This window comes from Daucus carota, chromosome 9 (assembly GCF_001625215.2).
Source record: "Daucus carota subsp. sativus chromosome 9, DH1 v3.0, whole genome shotgun sequence".
NCBI classification, from domain to species: domain Eukaryota; kingdom Viridiplantae; phylum Streptophyta; class Magnoliopsida; order Apiales; family Apiaceae; genus Daucus; species Daucus carota.
The window spans coordinates 33,471,491-33,493,746 of record NC_030389.2 but is presented as its reverse complement, the minus strand read 5'-3'; the positions used below and the strand labels follow the sequence as shown (position 1 = coordinate 33,493,746).

Sequence of the window (22,256 nt, the reverse complement as noted above, 5' to 3'; positions counted from 1 at the left end):
CTTCCTTACTCTCAGGATAAAGGCATGATTGCGTACGTTTTACTCTCTCCAGACCCTGTTCTAAGCGGGACATACGGGGTACGTTTGGTTTGTTATATCTAAAATAAGAAATCTTAAATGAATGAAGCGCAAGAAGTATCATTTATATCTGATTAGGGTTAATAATCAAGTGAGTCATCAAAGTGGACTCGATATATCAAGTTGGTCACTGAACTCAGAACCGTCTCAAATTGGTCACTGAAATCAGTTACATGTATCTTTAAATATGAGTTCAAGGAATAAAATTATTATTTACATAGATTTACACATTATTCTAGAATGTTACCACAACTAAGTACAAGGTTATGACTTCTAGTATTTATGATAATATATTTAGATTTTAACAAATTTATTTGTTATTTATTCTATATTATATAGTTAATTCCTTTGTTTTAATTAAAAATAAATAATAAATAAACTTGATAAAATGAAAATATATTATCATAAATACTAGAAGTCATAACATTGTACTTACTTGTGGTAACATTCGAGAATAATGCGTAAACCTCTGTTAATAATATTTTTACTCCTTCAACTCATATTTAAAGATACGTGTAACCGACTTAATTGATCAATTTGAGACGGTTTTGACTTCAGTGACCAACTTGATATATCGAGCTCACTCTAATGACTCACTTGATTATTAACCCTATCTGATTAATCTTATTAAGTACAAATCTGTAAAAACTTATTACGATGTCATATAAGGAAAAAGGATCTCAGGATAGTGACATTAGGAGACCATTTGAGTTAGTTTAAAAAAAATAATTTTTTATTTAAAGTAAGGAAGGGAAGTAGAAGTGAGAAGTAAATTAATAATTATAGATTATTAAAGTGCTTGAAAAATAAGTAGAAATTTTGAGGAAACGTTAGCATTTTCTACGTACAATTTTTTTCTCACTATTTTTTAAAAATATCTCCTACTTTCGTTTCAAAAAAAAAAAAATATCTCCTACTTTTTTACACAAATGGATCAAAACAAAAGCACAGATGATAGATAGCTCATACTTTCCCAAACGGGGGATATACATGCTTACAGGTAGACCCGGCAATTTCATACACGACACGATTGAACGACACGAAAAATTCTGTGTTTGTGTTTACATTTTCAGTACACGACATGGAAAATACACGAACACAAAAGTACACGACTTAATTTCATGTCGGTTTTGGGTTTACCCATCAGATACACGACACGACACGAGGTACACGACATAATTAATTAATTATAATAATAGATAATTAATAATAATTAATAATAACATGATTTATCATATATAATTTAATTGTAATAGTAGTTTTTATAAATAACATAGATATAATATCAAATAATATATAAAACTTAATTAAATATCAATTTTTAAAATATTAAAATGTAATTTAATATTTTATTTTTTTCATTTCGTGTACATTTTGTGTCGTGTACTTTTCGTGTATATTTCATTCGTGTATTTTTCGTGTTCAATTCGTGTCGTGTATTTCCAAAGCATACAAAAAATTCATGTACTTCGTATCGTGTCGTGTTATTTCGTTTTTTTTTCGTGTCGTGTTCGTGTTTGGATTTCAGGTACACGAATTCATTTTGTGTCGTGTTCGTGTACGTGTACCAGGTACACGACACGAAAAGTACAAGACACGAGTTGCCAGGTCTACTCACAGGGACCTCTTTGCTTGCGATCAATTGTCTGCTGCTGCTAATATTCCAGCCATGTTTTCTGCCCGAACATTGATCTGTAGAACCCAGTGATTTAAAGGAAGTTTATGGCAACTAGCTAGCTAGATGACAGCTTGATACTCGGAATAAATTAGAATCCGGAATATTCAAGCAGACGACACAAGTCAACCCCACAAGTAAAAGGCAAGGGAAGAGCATCATGAACTCCACGTTGAGGCTCGTATATTGCAATCATACCGCAAATCGCACGCCTACTAGCTAGGGCCTAGGCCACCATAATACCCAAGCTTCTCGGCCTTCTAAACTTAACTGTCCATATTACTTGGTGAGTTCATAATTTTATCAAGAATAAAAATATATAATTTTTATTATAAGTAATCCTTATAAAAAGTATTATAATTATTTTGATAAAGTTATCGTATTTTTAATTATTATTTTAATGATTATTGTTGTGAAATTCAAAAATCGAACTAACGGTCAGCCGATTCAATATTTATGAAGATTTATCAGAAATCTATTTGATAAATCGAGAATGTTTTATCAAATCAAAGTGTAATTATCATTGATAAATTATATTTTAAAAACTAATCAAAAAAGTTTTTCAATTTTTGCATTATCAGAATTTTTAGAGCACTAACGGCACATATATAAATACAAAGAGGTAATTGCATATCGCACCCCCTAAGTATCGTTCAAAAACGATAGAGTATCTATACTTTGAGAAACTCAACTCGCACATTTTATCTTTAGTGTTCAAGCCCGAGATGCACCTCCTGCCGTTAACTTCCGTTAACTCAGTGCACTCTGTTAAGTCACTATACATATGATTGCAATTCAGATCCCCTAAGTTACGTTCAAAAACGATATTATATCCATACTTTTGGAAACTCAAATCGCACCACCTACCTATTTTTACATTTCAAGAACGATACGCACCCCCTCCGTTAAATTCCGTTAACTTCCGTTAAAATACTCCTCCATCTCAATTTACATGTCCTTTTTGCTTTTTGAGAAGTCAAATTGACTAATTCTTGACCAACTATTAAAAAAATATTTATTTATTATTTTAGGAAATAGAAAGTTACATATTAAAATATACTAGATTTTGTTTTAAAAAATATCATCAAAAAGTAAATCTAGTCTATTTTAATAGAGGTAAATAATATGGGGTCCAATTGCAATTACCTCTATTATTTGCGAAATTCGGACCCTCTATTATTTGCGAAAACAAGTAGACTAGAATTACTTTTTGATGATATTGTTTTTTATTATTTTTGCTTAATTAAGTTATCCCCAAGTCAAAATGATTTTACATATTGAATGATTTTAAATTTTTAGTGACATATGTATTAAGTAGGGGTGATCACGGTCTGGTTTAAACCGTAAAATCCGCATAAACCAATCCGATATTAATCCGATCCAAACCGAAACCGAAATGAGGTTTACGGTTTCGGTTCGACTAATTTAAAAAACCATGGTTTGTGGGTTGGTTTCGGTTTTATATTAAACCAACCCGTTATAAACCGAACCGCATATTTATATATATATACAATATAAATTTTAATATTATATATATATATATATATATATATATATTAATTTTATATAAATATATTACCTTTTTAGTTTATCCTTGCTGAGGTTGTTGTTTAGTTAGTTACCTTATCAATACAAACTACAAGTCATATCAATTCATTGATCCACGACTTCGATTCAAGTTTATGCATTTTATTAGACTAAAGTTTGTATTATAATTTAACTATGTGAAATTGTACAAATGGAGACAAAATGATGCGTTATTTTCTAGTATTATTCATAAATCCTCATCTATGATTATAAGCCTTAGTCATAAACCGATCAATCCGCTTAACCGAACCATCAAAAACCGCACCGCATGGTCCGGGTTAATTGGTTTGCGGTTCACGGGTTGGTTTGAGATTTTAAAAAACCGCTAATAGACGGTTTGGTTCCGGTTATACCTCCAATCCTAACCAAACCGGACCGCGATCACCCCTAGTATTAAGTACTTAAAATATACACTATTTTAAATATAAAAAATAAATATTATGTGATATTTATTATAAATAATACATAAATTTATATATTGATTAAAATATATAAATATTAATTATTTTGTTTGGAAAAATTGATAAAAAAATTTTTAAAAAAATATCATCAAAAATTAAATCTAGTCCGTTTTAATATGTAACTTTATATTTTCTAAAATAATAAATATATATTTTCAAATAGTTGGTCAAAAATTAGTCAATTTGACTCCTCAAAAAGCAAAAGGGACATGTAAATTGAGACAGAGGAGTATTTTAACGAAAGTTAACGAAATTTAACGGAGGATGTGTGTATCGTTCTTGAAATGTAAAAATAGGTGGTGCGATTTGGGTTTCCAAAAGTATGGGTACAACATCGTTTTTGAACGTAACTTAGGGGGTCCGAATTGCAATTATATGTATAGTGATTTAACAGAGTGCACTGAGTTAACAGAAGTTAACAGCAAGGGTGCATCAAAGATAAGGGGTGCGAGTTGAGTTTCTCAAAATATAAATACTCTGTCATTTTTGAACGATACTAAGATGTGCGATATACAATTACCTCAACTACAAATTACTCGTGAACTTTGCCAAAATCAAAGTGTAGGAGGATCACATAGTTCTACAGCACCAACCAACTACACGGGTGGAACAGCACTAATAAAACCGTACCTAACACCCCACTAATAGCCGAATTTCAGGATGTCATCCACGAATTTTGCCTCTTAATTCCTTTCATCTACTTTTCTCTGCATTTTATAATCTCCCTCTCCACGAATAATATATAGGTAGCTCAACTCAACCTGCACACTCGTTTCTTTTTTATTCTACACCACATGCCTACAAATTTGTAGTACTAATTATTTAATTTAAATCAAGGCATTGTACTATATCTATTAATCAATGTATTTATGCACGTATTTAAGTTGTCCATCCATCTCTATCGCACATCCTTTGACATTCTGAGTGCTTTTGCATTACTAAGAACTCGGCTTGATCTTGACAATACATAAATACACGGCAGTGTTCTAAAAAGCGCATTAAGCGGCCGTCTAAGCGGGTGCTTAAGCGGAATCGGAGGGTAAAACGCTTCGATTTTACATTAAGCGGGAAATAAGCGTTTTTTAACATTAAGCGGCCTGTTAAGCGGATTAAGCGGACATTAAGCGGATTAAGCGGTCAGAATGATTTTGGCTTGCTAATTTTTTATATTTAAATACAAATATTTTTTTATAAATATTATGAAAATTATAATAAAATATTAAAAATATCTTTTTTATCAAAAACATTTTATGTTTAAATTCTTATTACTTAATTATTTTATAATTTTAATTATATATATAATATTATTATATATAAAATTTTAAATATATATTATTAATCCGCTTAATCACCCGCTTAAAATTCCGCTTAAGCGTCCGCTTATCCGCTTAAGCGCCAGAAGGTCACCTCACCGCTTAGGACCGATTTGCGCTTTTTACAACACTGATACACGGAAATAATTATTTAAAATCATGATAATAAGAAAACAAACATTTTAACTTTGATTTTTACTGTTCTCCCTCTAATGTAGCCGGATACAAAATTACAAATCATAATTAACTGAAATGTTGTACTTAAAGTTCTAAAACAAATTTTAATCATAACGATTCGATATGCTTCTTAATTAATCATTTACATTAGTACAAAAAGAAGATTAAAAAGGAAGGCCCGGGCCTAGTGGACACCAAAATATAGGACATAATCACAATTCACAATGATCACAAACCCTCCTAATCTTTATTATATGACGTTTGATTTTTTAGCACACATTTTTAAATGTTTTGACCGCATAGGTAAAATTATTATTTTTAAATTTTTTTTTTCTGAACTATAACATTAATCATACTCCCTCCGTCTCTTAATACTTTTCCTGTTAATCATGTGCGCGTTTGCCAACACACATTTCTTATCTTTAATATTTTTAATTTCGTATTAGTATTAAATATAAAAATTTCACTATATTAAAGTACTCATAAATACGAATCAAACAAGATCACTCATGACTATATTTTATCTTATAAATTATGTATAAATTAGTAGTCAATTGCTTACAATAAACAGTGCAAAAAGTCAAAACAGGAAATGTTTTTTGGTACAGAGGGAGTATATTTTTATTCAGAAAAAAAAAATTTTAAAAATATAATGAATTTACCAATAGAGTCAAAGGACTTAGAAGTATGTGCCAAAAAGTCGAACGATATTTCAAAACAAAGAGAGTATTTAAGAGAGTAATATCGTCATCTACTTTGTAAAATCTTAAGCCTATATATAAATTAATTCCTCAACTAAATTTTTCCCTGCAAACACAACTCTAACAACTCGATCTCACAAAGTGCATGCTTCAATGGACACTCATCTCATACTTGCTATTACATCCCTTCTTTCAACTACACTATTTTGTTACTCAGTTGCCGCGGCGACACCACCCGATATCGCGCCCTCGCCGGTCCCTTCAGCCGCAAGCAACTTGTTCTTCATTCGCAACAATTGCCAAGCCACATTGTACCCTGACCTATGCTTCACGTCTTTGTACCGCTACGCCGCGTACGTTCAAGAAGACCCGGCCTTATTAGCCCGAGCCGCGGTCGGCGTGAGCCTGAACCGCGCCAAGCGCATGGCCAACTACGTCCAAAACCTCTCTCACAACGCCGAGGACGAGGCCGCTGAGCCGCGAGTCGCGGCCGCGTTGCAGGACTGTTTTGAGGTGTTCAGCGACGCGGTGGACCAGATTCGCGACTCGCTGCAGCAGATGTTCGTGCTGGACGGCTCGGGCGACTCGCTTAGGTTTCAGCTCAGCAATGTGCAGACGTATATGAGCGCGGCGCTGACGAATGAGGACACGTGTACGGATGGATTCGAGGAGATTAATGATGGGCCTGTGAAGAAGAGCGTTTGTAATCGGTCGGAGAAAGTGATGCACCTAACGAGCAATGCGCTTGCATTGGTTAATAATTATGTTTCGAAAGTAACCGAATATTATGCTGAGCCGTGAGAACGTCTAGTGATAAAGGTATATCTCTAATGAGCGAGATTTTGAGCTCGAATCTTTGTGGAATGAAATGTAAAGTATTGGAATTGTTGTTGTAAAGATGTAGACACAATTAAATTTTGATGATAAGAATTGTGAATGTTTGAGTGAACCTTATCTTCCTTGCTGTTCTGTACTTTGAATTATCTTGTCGTGTTTGCACACGGGTTTTTTCATAAATGTGTGAATTAGTTGTTCGATTTTTAGCCTCTCAGTGTTGAACGACATTTATTATATTTGCCGAAAATGAGATTTTTGGGACAGAAGAAGTTGATCACATCGTAATCTATTTATTCTCTGGTGACAAGTTAGCTGTAGGTTCTGAACCAATCTGCGAAACATCATGTCCCTTTCGTTTGATTTCAGTTTCAACTTTTGAAAGGCTTCTAACGTCGGTGATACCGGTGATAGTTTTAAAATGCCCGTCAAATGTAAAAGATTATTAACATATATCGAAAAAAATAAACAGAATGTAAAGAATTACAGAGAAAATGGATGATAAGAATTGTTTCTTCTAATAAAGTGATAAGTGAATTGTTCAATCAACTAGAAGTAATTACTCCCTGGTTTCTTACTCTCTTTTTTTGTCAGACTCTGGTTTCTTGCTTGAGGAATATAGCGGAAAATGTTAAATCCAAAGCTTATATTTAAGTTCCAGAGCAATATATATATAATCCAATTCCAGTATTATCCTTGACATCAGCTTTTCAAACAGTTATAACTTTCAGAGCAGAGCATATCAGGAGAACACTCATCAGAACATTACATTCTTCTGTCACAACCAAAAACAACATACTAATTTCCACTTAGTGGTTAGAGCATAGCCTTGTACCAAGTAAATATCTTTCGTAGATTTGATAAGATCTTCCGAGACTTGAAAGATGTACTAAGAGCAAGTCCAACAATGTCCTAGTTGGAGCCTCAAATATAATATAAAATATGATGTCCAAGTGATCTAGAACATGTTTATCTAAGTTCAACTCCAACAATGTACCTTATTTTTAATATGTGTTTAATATTTTATATTATATATTCTCTTTCATCATTGAATCACAATACAAAATAGAAAGAGAAAGATAGTGGGTAGAAGAATTTATATTAAAATATAGGATAGGACAAGGCGAGAGATGCCCTATTAATAAGGCTTGAGGAGCTTGTCTCAGTGATATAAGGCATCACTAGGACACTGTTGGAGTAATATTTTTAATCAAATGCCTTAAATAATAACTTAGGACATCATTTGAGGCAGTTGTTGGACTTGCTCTAAGCAATTATATCTCTTTATAATTTATGGAATCAAATTCTGAAAATTAAGCCCAAATTACAATGAATCAAAAGCAATCCAAACTTCTTTTTCAAGTTCAAAACTAAAATCTGTCAAATTACCTTCAATGAGTGGATTTTCAGAACTTGGAAGATCATCAGGAATTGTTTGAGATTCATCCTCCATGGCGCGTTAAAGAATAGAAATTAGACTTCCCCGCCAGATTAGCAATTATGATTAAAAAAAAAAAAAAAAACGTGTTTGAGAGTGTGTGATTTTTCTCTCCTTTTGTGAGAGTTGGTTTGGATTCATTGATAAAAGCCTTTCGGGAATTGCATTTATGGTTGATAGCTCAAACGGAGTTTTTGAAAAAGATGGTGAACATAGATCAAGGATCCATACATGTACGATCGTCAATTTCAACATCGCTTATTTGTCTTATCTTGGGTATGAAGACAGGCATGTTAATTTTTTTCTATGTTTGTGCGACTCGATCATTCTTGTAGATGCCATATGGCTATTATTTGTTAAATTATCTTCTTTTCTTAAAAAAAAAAAAAGAAAAGGAAATTGCTATGGAACTTCAATATAAGCTTTGTATTTAACATTTTCCTTCATTGATTAATATTTTCTCTGTCCCAATTATTTATTTGTCTTGTTTGATTTTTTATGGTCAAATTGACCAAATTTTGACTAGTAATTAGTAATTATTCTTACATGATCTTGAAAATTGAAAAAATACATTTTAAAACATAAAAGATGTAGATTTTAATAATATATTTTTCATAATTTTTTCTAATTATTTTATATATGTAAATTTCAGTCAAAATTTGGTCAATTTGACCATAAAAAGTCAAACAAGACAAATAAATTAGGACGGAGGGAGTAACATTATTCATTTATTTCTTATTCTTCATGTATATAAGGATGCTTTATACTCCCTCCATCTCATATAATGTGTCCTCTTTTGACTATTGAAGAGTCGAACTGATTAAACTTTGACCACAAATTACACATATTTTCAGCTTAAAAATATTAGAAAATTTATTTTATTGGAAAATATATCTTGTCCCTTTCAAAGCCCATTTTCAGATTTTTAAAATAATTAATAAATTTCTTTAATTAATGGTCAAAATTTGGTCAAGTTGACTACCTAACCGTCAAAATATGACACATAATATGGTCAAGTTAACTATCTAATAGTCAAAATAGGACACGAATCAGGTGTATAAAAGAATGGCATGTATACAATTGTCTGTGTTAATTCAGGCACCGAACATGAATGTATGCAGCTGGATTTTATGTCCATTCTTCCCATAACAAAACAATAACCTTTTATTCGGACACATGAAAATGAATAAACAGTATAAACAACACCACCAAATGTATTCAGGTGCTTAATAAGAGAACAATACTACCAAAAGTCCGATGGAGTTGGCAACCTGTAGCTTAGCTGTTGGATTATAATTTTACACTAGAAAAAGGAAAAGGTTTCATAAACTAATGAGTTTATGTTTCACCACAAAGAACAGAATGAGATGTATACCAAATGATTCATGTTTAAAATTAAAATCAGATCAGTACCTTCCTATTTGTAACCTTTGTTCAGTAGTCACTACAAGTTGCATAGAAGCCAAAAATTTAACAATATTCTCTTTCAAATCCGATCGCAGGTCCCAATTCCAACCGATGTCAATCTCCGTCGTATCTTTATGACCCACGCGTATTGTTGATGGTCTAGCCGTATCAACATGGACTTCATACGTGACAAGTCTACGTTATGGCGTCTTGCACCGGTCAATATATAGTCTTGCTTATATATTCAGCTCTCACAGCTCTCCCAGGGCCGGCCGGTCCTTGGGTAAAGCCCAAAATGCGAACGCCTAGGGCATCAATGATAATTTATATATTTATATACATTTGAATTGATCGTGGTGTTTATCTTAAAATAATGCTTCTGATTATGTCACTGTAGATTGATTTGAATCTATGTAAAATTTTATTTTATGATCCTGAAAAAATAGAAAAACTTTTTCAAAATTTGTCCAGGGCATCCAAATCTTTAAAGACCGGCCCTGCTCTCATCACGGTTAATCCAACAGACCAAATTGTTCTTTTTTGGTAGTACTAAACCATGTATGCATGGACTACAATCTCTACACAGGTAGTTGGATTTCTAACTCTCAATATTGCAACATGTGTGGTCAGGACAGCCTCTGCATTTTAGCTTTCTTGCCTAAATTGGTCGTCTTGGCGGTCAGTGCTAACTCTATTTTTTATAGCAGTTCTAGCTCAAGTTTTTGTAGTATTGGTATGGAATGATATTCTTCTATTGATTTCAGTAAAAAACAAAGGTTTCAGAGTTTGAATCTTATCTAAGTTTTTCCAAACCCTGGTGAATTCTAATTACACCCTACAAATATATTCCTCCGTCCCATCTTAGAAGTAAAGAATTAACCTTCCATTTATAGTATTTATTTGAAATTATTACAACTACGCATTCATATAATACACCTTCTTAAGCTTCTCATTTTCTACGATTTAAATTGAATTCAAACATTCAACTCTTAAGAACCGTCCTAGTGGATCATATAGACGGAGGGATATGTCAAAGAGATCTCGCATCAGCATCAAGAACAACAATCTAATGTAGATAATTTAATGCAACTAAGTGGCCATTTAGGAACTTGATACCAAACCATTCGTTACAACCAGAAGTTCTCTAAAAGTGATGGTGATATATCAATATCTACATTTGTAACTAAGTGGCGTAATTATAACTGCACATATGCATAACAAATCGCTCGACTCTATTCATATATAGTCTTAGTCATATGCACCAACATTCACGAGTTAACTGGCCACCTACTCTTAATCTAACTAATGTCAGGTTTCATCTTTATCCGAGTTCCATTTCTATGTGACAAGTATCATATTACTCTACCGTCGAATGTACAATCTAGGACAGTATCAATGGACGGCTGTACACTTCTGATCATACTTATATCCGGAGTGTCACCCCGTTAAAAATAACCGTTTTTCTTGTAGTGAGAGCTTTGTTACATGTATTGCGGTTGTGGTCCAAGAAATGGTTGTATAAAAATTAATGCCATGGATTTACGTGTAAGAATCTGGTTAAAAGGTAAAGCTTCTAAACCATTTCAGATGGGGACTGGCGCAAGATAACGAAAAGTAGATAGCTAGACAAATGATCTGCGTAAATTTATCAACACATAAATTATTAAGACATAAGATCATTAAGTAATTGTAAACTGATCATCACGCAGTAATCTCAGTACTTGCTAGCTAATCAGGACTATCCATATAACTAATCAGTAATCAAGGCTTTTCATATAAATATAAACCAACCTGGAAAAAGCAGAATGATTGGTTGATAATTTGATCATAGTTTAGTACTGTGTAGATTAGAGGCTGACAGTGTTGCTGCTCTTTCACTTTGAGCAAACCTAAAGCATATCTGGCATGCATCGACGACAACCCGAAATCTAGATTTTCATGCATGGTCCATCGCTTTCCTTGTTCACCTAACTCACCTGTAGAATTACACAATAGCACAATCCAAGTGATCAAGAAACTTAGTCTTGGCCTATAAAAACCCTCCTCTAAACTTCAAATCCTCAGGTCACAACTTTTCTTGAATTTATCAGCCACTATATCCAAACATATGGATCATATTATTAGCATGTCAGCTTTCCTTTTAACCTGCCTTCTTGTATTTGCCTCAGCTCTGATTGTACATGGTGCCACGGGATCACTTTGTAGCCAAACACCCTATCCCGAGTTATGTACTTCATTCATGGTTTCCCATAAACCTGATCAAGAAACAACCTCGTCTATAGTACATCGTGACTCCGCCCTTTCAGCCACAATGGCTCAGGCGGTACAAGCCCACAGGCTTGTATCAGACATGGACACAAGCTCCTTTGAAGAGCGTGCCAAGTCCGCTTGGGCTGATTGTTTGGAACATTATGAGGATAGCATACACCAGATCAACCGTTCCATGTCTACAGATAAACGCGACAAAAGTAATAATAATGTCCAAACTTGGTTAAGTTCAGCCCTTACCAACCACCAAACTTGCCAAGATGGTTTTACAGATTTCAATTTATCTACTACTTATTCAAATTCCTTTCCTCTAAATAATTTCACAAAATTCCTTGGCAACTCTCTTGCCATAAATAAAGCGCTAATGTCTTCACAAACTTTCGGTCTATCTAGTGGAAACTCAAAAGGGCGGCACTTACTAGCTCAAGATATGCCAGAGTGGATTTCAGTCAGTGACCGTAAGCTTCTTCAGGCTACAGCACCGAAGCCTGATCTGGTGGTTGCACAAGATGGATCAGGTCATTACAGGACCATTTCTGAAGCCGTGGCAGCAGCAAGAACCGGGACAAAGAGATTTGTGATATATGTGAAGAAAGGAGTGTACAAAGAAAACGTGGAGATCAAGAAATCAGTGAAGAACTTGATGCTTGTTGGAGATGGAATGGATGCCACAGTTGTAACTGCCAGCAAAAGTAATGCAGATGGCTCCACGACCTTCCGCTCAGCAACCTTTGGTGAGTATATTCCCCTAATCATTGCCTCATTCGTGTCTGCAATCTTACGTTTGTAATCTTAAGTCTTGTTAATTTCATGCAGCTGCTTCAGGAGATGGACTAATTGTCCGCGGAATGACTTTTGAGAACACAGCAGGGCCACAAAGCCACCAAGCGGTTGCACTGCGATCTGGCTCTGATTTATCTGTTTTCTACAGCTGCAGCTTCAAGGGTTATCAAGACACTCTCTACGTATACTCCCAACGCCAATTCTACCGCAACTGTGACATTTATGGAACTGTGGACTTCATTTTTGGCAACGCTGCTGCAATCATGCAGAACTGCAACATCTACGTAAGAAAGCCAATGAGCAATCAGTTTAACACAGTAACCGCACAAGGCAGGACAGATCCTAATCAGAATACGGGTATTGTGTTGCATAATTGTCGGATTACAGCAGCTTCAGATTTAAAAACAGTTCAGGGTTCATTCAAAACGTATCTTGGAAGACCATGGAAGCAATATTCAAGGACAGTCGTGTTAAAAAGTTTCTTAGACGGCTTGATTCATTCAACTGGTTGGCTGCCATGGAGCGGCGATTTTGCTCTCAAAACATTGTATTATGGTGAATTTATGAATAGCGGAAGTGGTGCAGGAACTGGAGGAAGGGTGAGATGGCCGGGATACCATGTCATCACAGGCGTTCAAGAGGCTGAAAGATTTTCGGTCAGGAGCTTCATTGGTGGCGATTCATGGCTTGCAGCCACCGGAGTGCCATATACATCCGGATTGTGATTAAGATGTCCTAGGCAAGTGAAATAAAGTGTAACCATATTTAGACTATTTAGTTGGCTTAATTTGGTTTTGGTTTTTCGGTTCAGTCCTTGTGTGACCATATTTTATGTAACAGAGTAATACTCCTTTTTTACGTTAACAGAGTAGTACATTTGTGCATTGCATTAAGATCATATATTCATATGAGATCTCATAAACATGATAGATGACAAAAACTTTGAACTCATAAGCTTATACATAATAACCAAGTTCAGATCCCAGAGGTTCATGATCAAGGTAATTGCAGTCAGCAGAGAGATGCAATCCTCTGAGAGAAAATACATCTAAGCTGGTCTTAGACTGGAAGTCTTGTTACAGCAACGTAACAATAGTTTTCATCGATGCAATGACAGGTATGTTCTTGAATCTTCGACAGCTTCAGATAAACGGAGACCTGAAATGAATGTTAGATCCAGTAATCAGTAATTATGCAACCATTTTTTCCCCAGGGAACTGAATAAACAGTACAGAGGTAAGTTCATGTAGGAGTAATTGAGGCTTGAAAGGTTACTACAAGTATGTTGACTAACAGTTCTCGAAAATCTCTTTTAATCTTGCAGAGTTCTCTTCATGTTGCACAATACAAAGCCAAGGAACCAGCATACAGCTAGAGCAGAGGTCAAATGACCCGGAAATCATCGAGACGGGTTTTTCTTACAGATCAAGAACAAGAACCGCAAGCTTCAAACACTGCCAGCAATTATCAAACATCAGCATCAACTATGAAGTAACAGTAATATATTGATCTATGAACAGGAGGCTTAAATTCAAAATAAGTGATCTTTTTACTTTCCGAAACTCAGAAGACCTGGCACAATATCATTGTTTGCTAAACTCTAAAAGTATACACACAATTCTAAACATACTTTAATTCTAAATGATAAGAACTTTTAATGAACTAGCAATTGACAATCACCATCAACATAATGCTAGTTTAATTCAAAACAAGGATGTGAATAAAAACACATGGTACACATCATGATTTCAGATAAGTCATAAAGACATTCCTTTGTAATCTCATCCAAAGTAGGCAACAAACGCACAAATACAAAGAGGAATCAATTCATTTCAAATGTTTTAACCAGTTTCTCACCCCCAACAACCAGAATTTACACATAACAATTGCATATTAAATCCCACCAGTAATCAATTCTCTACACCCAACAATTTAAATCCAAGAACTACAATTGATTAAATTAGCAACGCTCAAATCTACATGACTACATCTACGACTAATGTGTAGTGTTATACCAATCAATTAAGCTTCTAATGAATCAGTTAAACCGAAGTCTCTTTAGGGGGCCTTCCTCTTCCCCTCTTGGCTCCAGGCTGTGTTGCAGATGCATCTTTCTCCTTCTTCGGCCTGCCTCGCTTCCTTCCACTCAAAGACGGACTGTTTGTCACAGGCAGGGAAATCGGGCCTTCAAAGTCTTCTGCATTATCATTCAGAGGCCTGCCACCACGAGGACCTGTTGAGATTTTAGGAGCAACAGGAGCCTTAGCTTTCGCATTCTTCGGCCTGCCACGTCCTCGAGACGGGCCGGCCAGCGAATTCTTCGGGGGCCTGCCACGTGGACGAGACAATGTCTTGGTAGCGCTCGAATCAATCTTCGCCGGCCTGCCACGACGCTTCACAGGCACCAGAGCTCCCTGATCAATACTCTTCGCCTTCACAGGCCTGCCACGTGGACGAATCTCAGACGAAGCACCCGCTGGATCGACAATCTTCGGTGGCCTGCCACGGGGACGCGGATCCGACAATTTCGCCTCACTCTTCGGCTCCACATTCTTCCGTGGCCTGCCACGTGGACGCGTCCCCGATTTTTTCGCCTCACTCTCCACAGCCTTCTTCGGCCTGCCACGTGAGCGCGGCGGCGAAACCGGAACATCACCTGCAGGCGAGACTTTCGCCTTGGGTGGCCTGCCGCGTCCGCGGCGAGAAGTCCGGGTCGGGTCGGGTTTCAGATAGTTGTTTTTGTACATAACGAGCTCTCCGGTCTGCTTCATCTTGTTCAAATGATGAGACAACAGGGTTGAATGTGCTGCGGGTAATTCGCCGTACATTGACTCTATGTGCTTCGATATCGCCTCCGTGCTGGCTCCATTTTTGTCATCAAGAGCTTCAATTGCTCCCAAAATTAGCTGCAAAAAGTATCATAATTTAGGTTAAAAGATCCAATTAGATACAAAATTACTAAACGTAGCTTCAATAACAGATACTAATGGAAGGGGAGAGAGGGGGAGAGAGAGAGAGAGAGGGAGGGAGGGAGAGAGAGGGAGAGAGAGAGAGAGATATTTAACCTCTGGATATTGAGCTAGAGTGGGGGGAGGAAGGGAGGGTTTATCAGTAGCCATTTTGAGAGAGAGATTTGAAATGTGAGTTGAATTTAGTGAAGGAGGGGATTTAAAAAGGTAAGGAGTGAAAAAAAATGAGGATGAGGAGATCGACGGTGGCGAATGTGTTCATTTCCAGGTACAATGGATGGTGGATCATGATTTTGGGAATTTCACGCGGATCGATGACGTGGAAATTTTTAGCATATTAAATTGCTTTTTAGCTTTGGTCTTCGGAAAATTAAAGGACATCGGGGAAAAAAGATTTGGTGTGTGCAGGTGTATGATACTCTGGATGAGGGCTGATTGGTATTGGTTGACAGAGAACTTGCTTAGATTTATGAAAGTGGACCCATTCAGGTGTTGGACCAAAATTAATTAATCGAGAAACGTTTCTTTTTGGAGTTTGGAGGAATAATTCAGGGCACATAGAAAATGTATACACATTATTAATACTACTAGTTTAGTGTGTGACCATGACAAGTCCAAGTTTAAATAAATTTCTAAAATTTATCATTTATAAAAATAGTAATATATTTTTATTTGATTATATTAATTTATTCTTAATATATTTATTTAATTGTTATTTAGATATAAAATTTATCATATATTAAAGTTGATCTTATTTTAAATTTTGATTCTAACTAACAAATTATTCTCAAGTACATGTCATGATATAAATTTATTTTATAAGTTATGTTTTATTTTGATACAATCATTATGTTGTTTGGTAACTTTTTAAAGTGATGAAAATTATATTCAGGAATCAACACAAAATATAAATTTGCTTATAGTGTCTATGATTATTAATAAATTTTAAATTTCTTAAGTCATAATAATTGTTTTATATATCTAATAGGCAAATAATATATATGTTCGGTTGAAGTTTTTGTAGGCCTAAATACCCTAAGGGGTCGTTTGGTTCATGAGTTTCTCGAATCAGATATGAAATTTGTCCATTCTAAACCCATACTTGATGTTTGGTTGAGAAAATTAAAATCTGAAACTCATATCTTAAATCCTCAAGGTATGGGATTTTGATACCCAGGTGGGGAGTGGGTATGAGATGGAGGTATGAGATTCATTTATTTTTTATTTTTTTGTTCTATTTAAGTGATGAAATATTATTGTTTGATACAAAATTAAATCAATAATGCAAAAATATATGACATTAATAATTTTATTAATATTTTTAAATAATATAAATAATAACTTATTTTTTACTAAAATTGTATATATTGATTCCAATACTCAACCAAACACATGATATCAGATATAATACCTCAAACCATACCACTATAACCCGATTCCGCATTCCAACCCGATACCACTCCTCGAACCAAACAACTCCTATATAGTTTGGGGCTCGGGTGCAGGTCCCTCCGGCGCTGTTAACCCGCATATGATTTTTGGACCGTTGGATAAATATCTAGCGATCCAAATTATAACAAAAATTTAGTATATCTAGATTCTACCCGATAAGTCTCAAAACGCATTAGACATATAAAATGAGTTTCTTATAATTTGGGTCACTGGATATTCATCCGACGACCCAAACATCAAATGCGAACCATATGCACGTTAAGCAGACTGGCAGGCCTTGGGCTTAGAGCAGCTCCAATGTTGGGCTGCCCAACTTATCTTTTTCTGGGGTCCGCATGTGCCACGTCAAACTGGGTTGGCCAAACGAAACAAATGGCCAACTTACTCCAATGCTATGCCCGCTTTTTTTAATGTGTAGGACCCAATAAATCATATTATATTATATTTTCAAATAATTTATTTTTATTAAAGTAATTAATTATTTTTATTCGAATATAATATAATTTTATTATGTTGCAATTATAGTAATAAAATTAAAGTAATTTAAAAACATCTTACACAAATATTAAATTTAAAGGTTACATAATAATACTAAAAATGTAAAAACAACACATGAATGGAAACACATAATTATCAAAATACATCACACGAAAGCACTAAATTAAAATGTTACAAAATAGAAATTAACGATTATTAGCGAACTGGGAAATATGCTCAACCAAATCATTTTGTAGCTGACGATGTGCCCGTTTATCACGCATCTGTATAGTGTTTTGAATATACGTTTCGTATGCGATAAAAGGTTCTTCGCCTAGGTTTGGTTGTGATAAACCATTTATTGCATCATCGTAAGTTGGCAGGGGACCAAATTGAGTGGCGTACGTGTCTCTCTCGTCTTCAACAATCATATTATGTATTATGATGCATGCTCTCATGATTCTTCCAAGATCTTCTTTGTCCCAAAAGCGTGCCGGACCACGTACAATTGCGAAACGGGATTGTAACACACCAAATGCCCGCTCAACGTCTTTTCGCTGACTTTCTTGAAATTTTGAAAATAATTTTCTTTTCTCACCTTGTGGACGTGGTATTGTTTTAACAAATGTTGCCCATTCAGGATATATTCCATCTGTCAAGTAATATCCCACATTATAATTATTTCCATTGATAGTATAATCTACCTCTGGAGCACGACCTTGCAGCATTTCGTCAAATATTGGTGACCGATCTAAAACATTTATGTCATTATTTGATCCAGCAACTCCAAAAAATGCGTGCCATATCCATAGATCGGATGAAGCAACCGCTTCTAGGATAATTGTTGCAACTCCTTTGTGACCACTCATGAACATTCCCTTCCATGCTTTTGGACAATTTTTCCATTGCCAGTGCATGCAATCAATACTCCCCATCATACCAGGAAAGCCACGAGCCTCACCCATTTGTAATAGACGTTGCACGTCATTTTCGTTCGGTTTTCGTAAGTATTCACCTTCAAATAACGTAATTATATTAGAGACGAATTTTTTCAAGGCTTCAACTGCAGTACTCTCTCCAATACGAACGTAATCATCAACAGCATCAGCAGATATACCATAAGCCAACATACGCATAGCTGCAGTACACTTTTGTAAAGGTGATAAACCTTTTCTTCCCGCTGCATCAAATCTTTGTTGAAAGTATGGATCAAAATTTGAGACAGCATCCACAATACGAAGAAAGACATGTCTTCCCATACGAAATCTTCGTCGAAATATTTCTTCTGGATATACTGGATTCGGTGAAAAATAATCATTCACGAGACGTTGATGGTCTGCTTCACGATCTCTGTAAATACTTCTTCGAGGCGTGGATGTTGAGCTCTGCCCAAATATTTTATCAAAGAGCTCATCTCGACGATTATTTTTAGTGTCATCACAGAACTCATCAATAAATTCTTGAGTGAATTCTTCTGTGAAGCTTTCTGTTGTGGGTGTTTGATTCATGTTGGTGTGAATTGTAAGAACTGATACAACAAGTTTATATAGATGGTAAAAACGAATATATTCTAGCATCCAACGACTAGTTTACAAATAAATATAGCCGTTAAATTATATAACCGTTGATTGTTTACGTTATTAGTTAAACGGTCATATTACTGTAATGTATGCATGCCAAGTTATAAAACAAAAGATAACAAACAAAATATAAACAACAAAAGTAAAAAGTAAAACAAGGCAAAAAGACATTAAATTGTAATAAACAATTGAAGTGGCCACTGCCCGGGAAAGTGGGCATGCCCATTTCATTTCTATTCCTCCAACGTGCATCTTATGTGCCCATGTCAGTTTGCGTGGCCCAATGAGGAGTTGGGCACTCCACTGGGGCTGCTCTTATACCCAATTTATTTGTCGTACCGTCAGTAGAATATAATATAATCGATTTGGGATAATAAAACAAATTGTATGCTATTGATTTAAGGAATTTCGCATATATAAGGATTATTATTACCTTTCTTGACACTAGTTTATAAATCGCGCTCCGCAGCATTATCATAACATCTTTCTAAATAAATTCATAAATAAATGAGTATTTTGTATGTTATATATAAATCGTTTAAATTAATATACTACTGGTCATTATATGAATAAATCACATAATTTAATATATTCATATATTTTTAATGGATTATTGTAGAGTAAACTGCAAGACGTGTACCTGTAGTTTGCACAAACTTGAAACTGTGTACCTGAAGTATCCGAGTTGCATATTGTGTACCCAAAGTTTCCGAGATGCTGCAACATGTGTACCTCACCTTAACAGCCGTTAACACTCTGTTAAGTTGCTTGTGAAGGGTGTGAAAGGTGGGTGGCTAAAGTGTAAGTTGGCAAGCTTGGCGCCCCTTTTACAGACACACCCGCCTTTATTACTCCCGCCTTTATTACATCTTCATTACACACACGAGTGCTTTCATTACGGCTCCAAGAACTGGATGAGAGGTTGATTACAAGCTCGACGTAACCATGCCTTGGGTTTTAAGAGATTTTGTTGATCATCTGCTATTCTTGCCTAAGGAAGCTCCTGATTACAGTAGTGAGTTTATCACTCAAAACCCTAACGCTTTCTTCCATCATTTTATCTTTATTTTGGATGTCCATGTTTGTACTGATGTTGTATTTGAGTTTATATGTTTGAATGCTTTCGATTTGGTATATGTTTTGCTATTGTGAAATGACTTTTTTTTGACCTAAATGTAGTTGACCAGTGGTCCAAAGGCAAGGATGTGTAGATGTTTTGATTTGTTTAGGGTTGTGTTTTTTACATGCAAGTTTAGTCCATTTCTTGATCTTGCAGGGACCCCTGAAAAATTTACCATTAAGTGTATATTTGGGGGTAAATTTGAAGCAAACCACAAGAACTATGTAGAAGGTCATGTAAGATATGTGGACCACTGTGATGTGGATGAGATTAGCCTCATAGAGATTTTGAGCATGTTCAAAGAATGTGGTGAACTCAGTGAAAATGTTGAGTTGTTTTACAAGCTACCATCCTCTAAAATGGAAGAGTCCTTGTTCCCCATGGCCTGTGATGCAGATGTTATGAATATGTGTAATTATCTGGACTCATGTAGGGTAATGTATGTGTACTCCCTGAACAGCCAAATGAGTGAAGAATCTCAGAATTATGTTCCTGCAGAATGGTTGGACTTTAATTTCTTAGGTGACCCTAACCTTGCAAAGCATGATAATGAAGAAACAGAGCAACTGTTAGAGTTAGAAGGCATTCTTGTAGACTTTAGTGATCCACATGATGAGGATGGGGTATTGGATAATGTAATTGAAGTAGATCATTATAAAGAAGGTGATGATAATCTATCTTTTCATGATGATAGCTCCAATGTTGATAGCACTGATGAAGATGTAACAGTTGTTAAGAAAGTTAGATCAAACTTGAAGAAAAATGATGATCCTGATAAGAACAAACCAGTTGATCAGACACCATTAATTTTCTCAGATGAGGGAGATGTTTTGGAAGGAGAGGCTGAAGGAGAGGCTGAAGAAGAGGGTGGAGGAGAGACTGGAGAAGGGGGGGCTGGTGTGTTATCTGATTTGAGTGATTGTGGTGACAGTGATATTGAAAGGTGGGTTGGCAATAGTACTGATGATGATGAGGAATCTTCAAACCCTGCCTTTAATGATGCAACTGACATGACAGATCCTAAATTTCAAACAGGCATGGTGTTTAGTAGTGCTATGTCCTTTAGGAATGCAGTTAGAAATCAGGCCATTAGGCAAAGAAGGGCTGTCAAGCAAGTGAGGAACTTTGGTGTAAGGGTGAAATTTATTTGTCAAACAGAAACTTGTAAGTGGAGAATCTATGCATCTCCAATGCAGAAATCAGGAACCTATCAAATAAAGACATACATGAGGACTCATACTTGTTCTGAAACATTTAAGCAATCACAGATGACTGCAAGATGGATTGCAGAACACTATGAGAATGATATTAGAATGAATCCAACTTGGCCAATACCAGCTCTTCAAAAAAAAATAGTGAATGACTGGAGATGTCAAGTTAGTATAGACATTGTTGGTAGAGCAAAAAGAATGGCATTGGAATTAACTCTTATAAATTGAGCTAATTAAAGTCTTTAGCAGTTTCAAAGCTTTGAATTGTACATTTCTTGCTTCATTTATACCAGCACTACATGCATTGGTCACTTCAGTCATGGTCATAGTCAATTGCATTGTAACTTGCAAGCCCTATAGCTGTGTACCATGCATTAATACAATACAACCACTTCTCATGCATCACATATACAACCTCTGCTATAAATTGAGCATCCAGAACCTCACTTACACACACTAAAAAAGCAGATTTAGCTTAAGACAAACACAGAAACACACTGCAAAAAAATGGCCTCATGGAGTAAGCCAATCTCCAATTACTACAAAATCAATGTGAAGGGAGTTTTTGACAGGGCTCAAATGAAGGCCTCAGTAGGATGTGTCATCAGAAACAGCCAGGGAGCTTGGGAGGGAGGTTGTGGAGGGATGATAGGCTTGGCAGACCCTACCACTGCAGAGCTTTGGAGTGTGTTTTATGACTTGAAAGAGGCATGGGAGAGGGAGAA

At 35.4% G+C, this 22,256-nt stretch overlaps 4 protein-coding genes across 4 annotated transcripts; 2 read left to right on the top strand and 2 right to left on the bottom strand.

Annotated features, from left to right (window-relative positions):
• Nucleotides 1-6,059: 6,059 nt before the first annotated feature.
• Nucleotides 6,060-7,035, top strand: LOC108200828 (21 kDa protein). Its single transcript, XM_017369087.2, has one exon. It carries the CDS (start codon nt 6,146-6,148, stop codon nt 6,791-6,793), a length of 648 nt encoding a protein of 215 aa, XP_017224576.1. The 5' UTR covers nt 6,060-6,145; the 3' UTR covers nt 6,794-7,035.
• Nucleotides 7,036-11,739: 4,704 nt separating this feature from the next.
• Nucleotides 11,740-13,744, top strand: LOC108200827 (pectinesterase). Its single transcript, XM_017369086.2, has 2 exons — nt 11,740-12,673; nt 12,756-13,744. The coding sequence occupies exons 1-2, from the start codon at nt 11,779-11,781 to the stop codon at nt 13,445-13,447; spliced, it is 1,587 nt and encodes a 528-aa protein (XP_017224575.1). The 5' UTR covers nt 11,740-11,778; the 3' UTR covers nt 13,448-13,744.
• A 786-nt stretch (nt 13,745-14,530) lies between these two features.
• On the bottom strand, nt 14,531-15,934 carry LOC108200778 (HMG-Y-related protein A). The gene is made up of 2 exons (XM_017369028.2): nt 15,788-15,934; nt 14,531-15,628 (listed from the first exon to the last, which is right to left on the bottom strand). Exons 1-2 carry the CDS (start codon nt 15,839-15,841, stop codon nt 14,765-14,767), a joined length of 918 nt encoding a protein of 305 aa, XP_017224517.1. The 5' UTR covers nt 15,842-15,934; the 3' UTR covers nt 14,531-14,764.
• A 1,879-nt stretch (nt 15,935-17,813) lies between these two features.
• On the bottom strand, nt 17,814-19,119 carry LOC108201477 (uncharacterized). Its single transcript, XM_017369755.2, has one exon. The coding sequence runs from the start codon at nt 18,877-18,879 to the stop codon at nt 17,827-17,829; it is 1,053 nt and encodes a 350-aa protein (XP_017225244.2). The 5' UTR covers nt 18,880-19,119; the 3' UTR covers nt 17,814-17,826.
• Between the last annotated feature and the right edge of the window lie 3,137 nt (nt 19,120-22,256).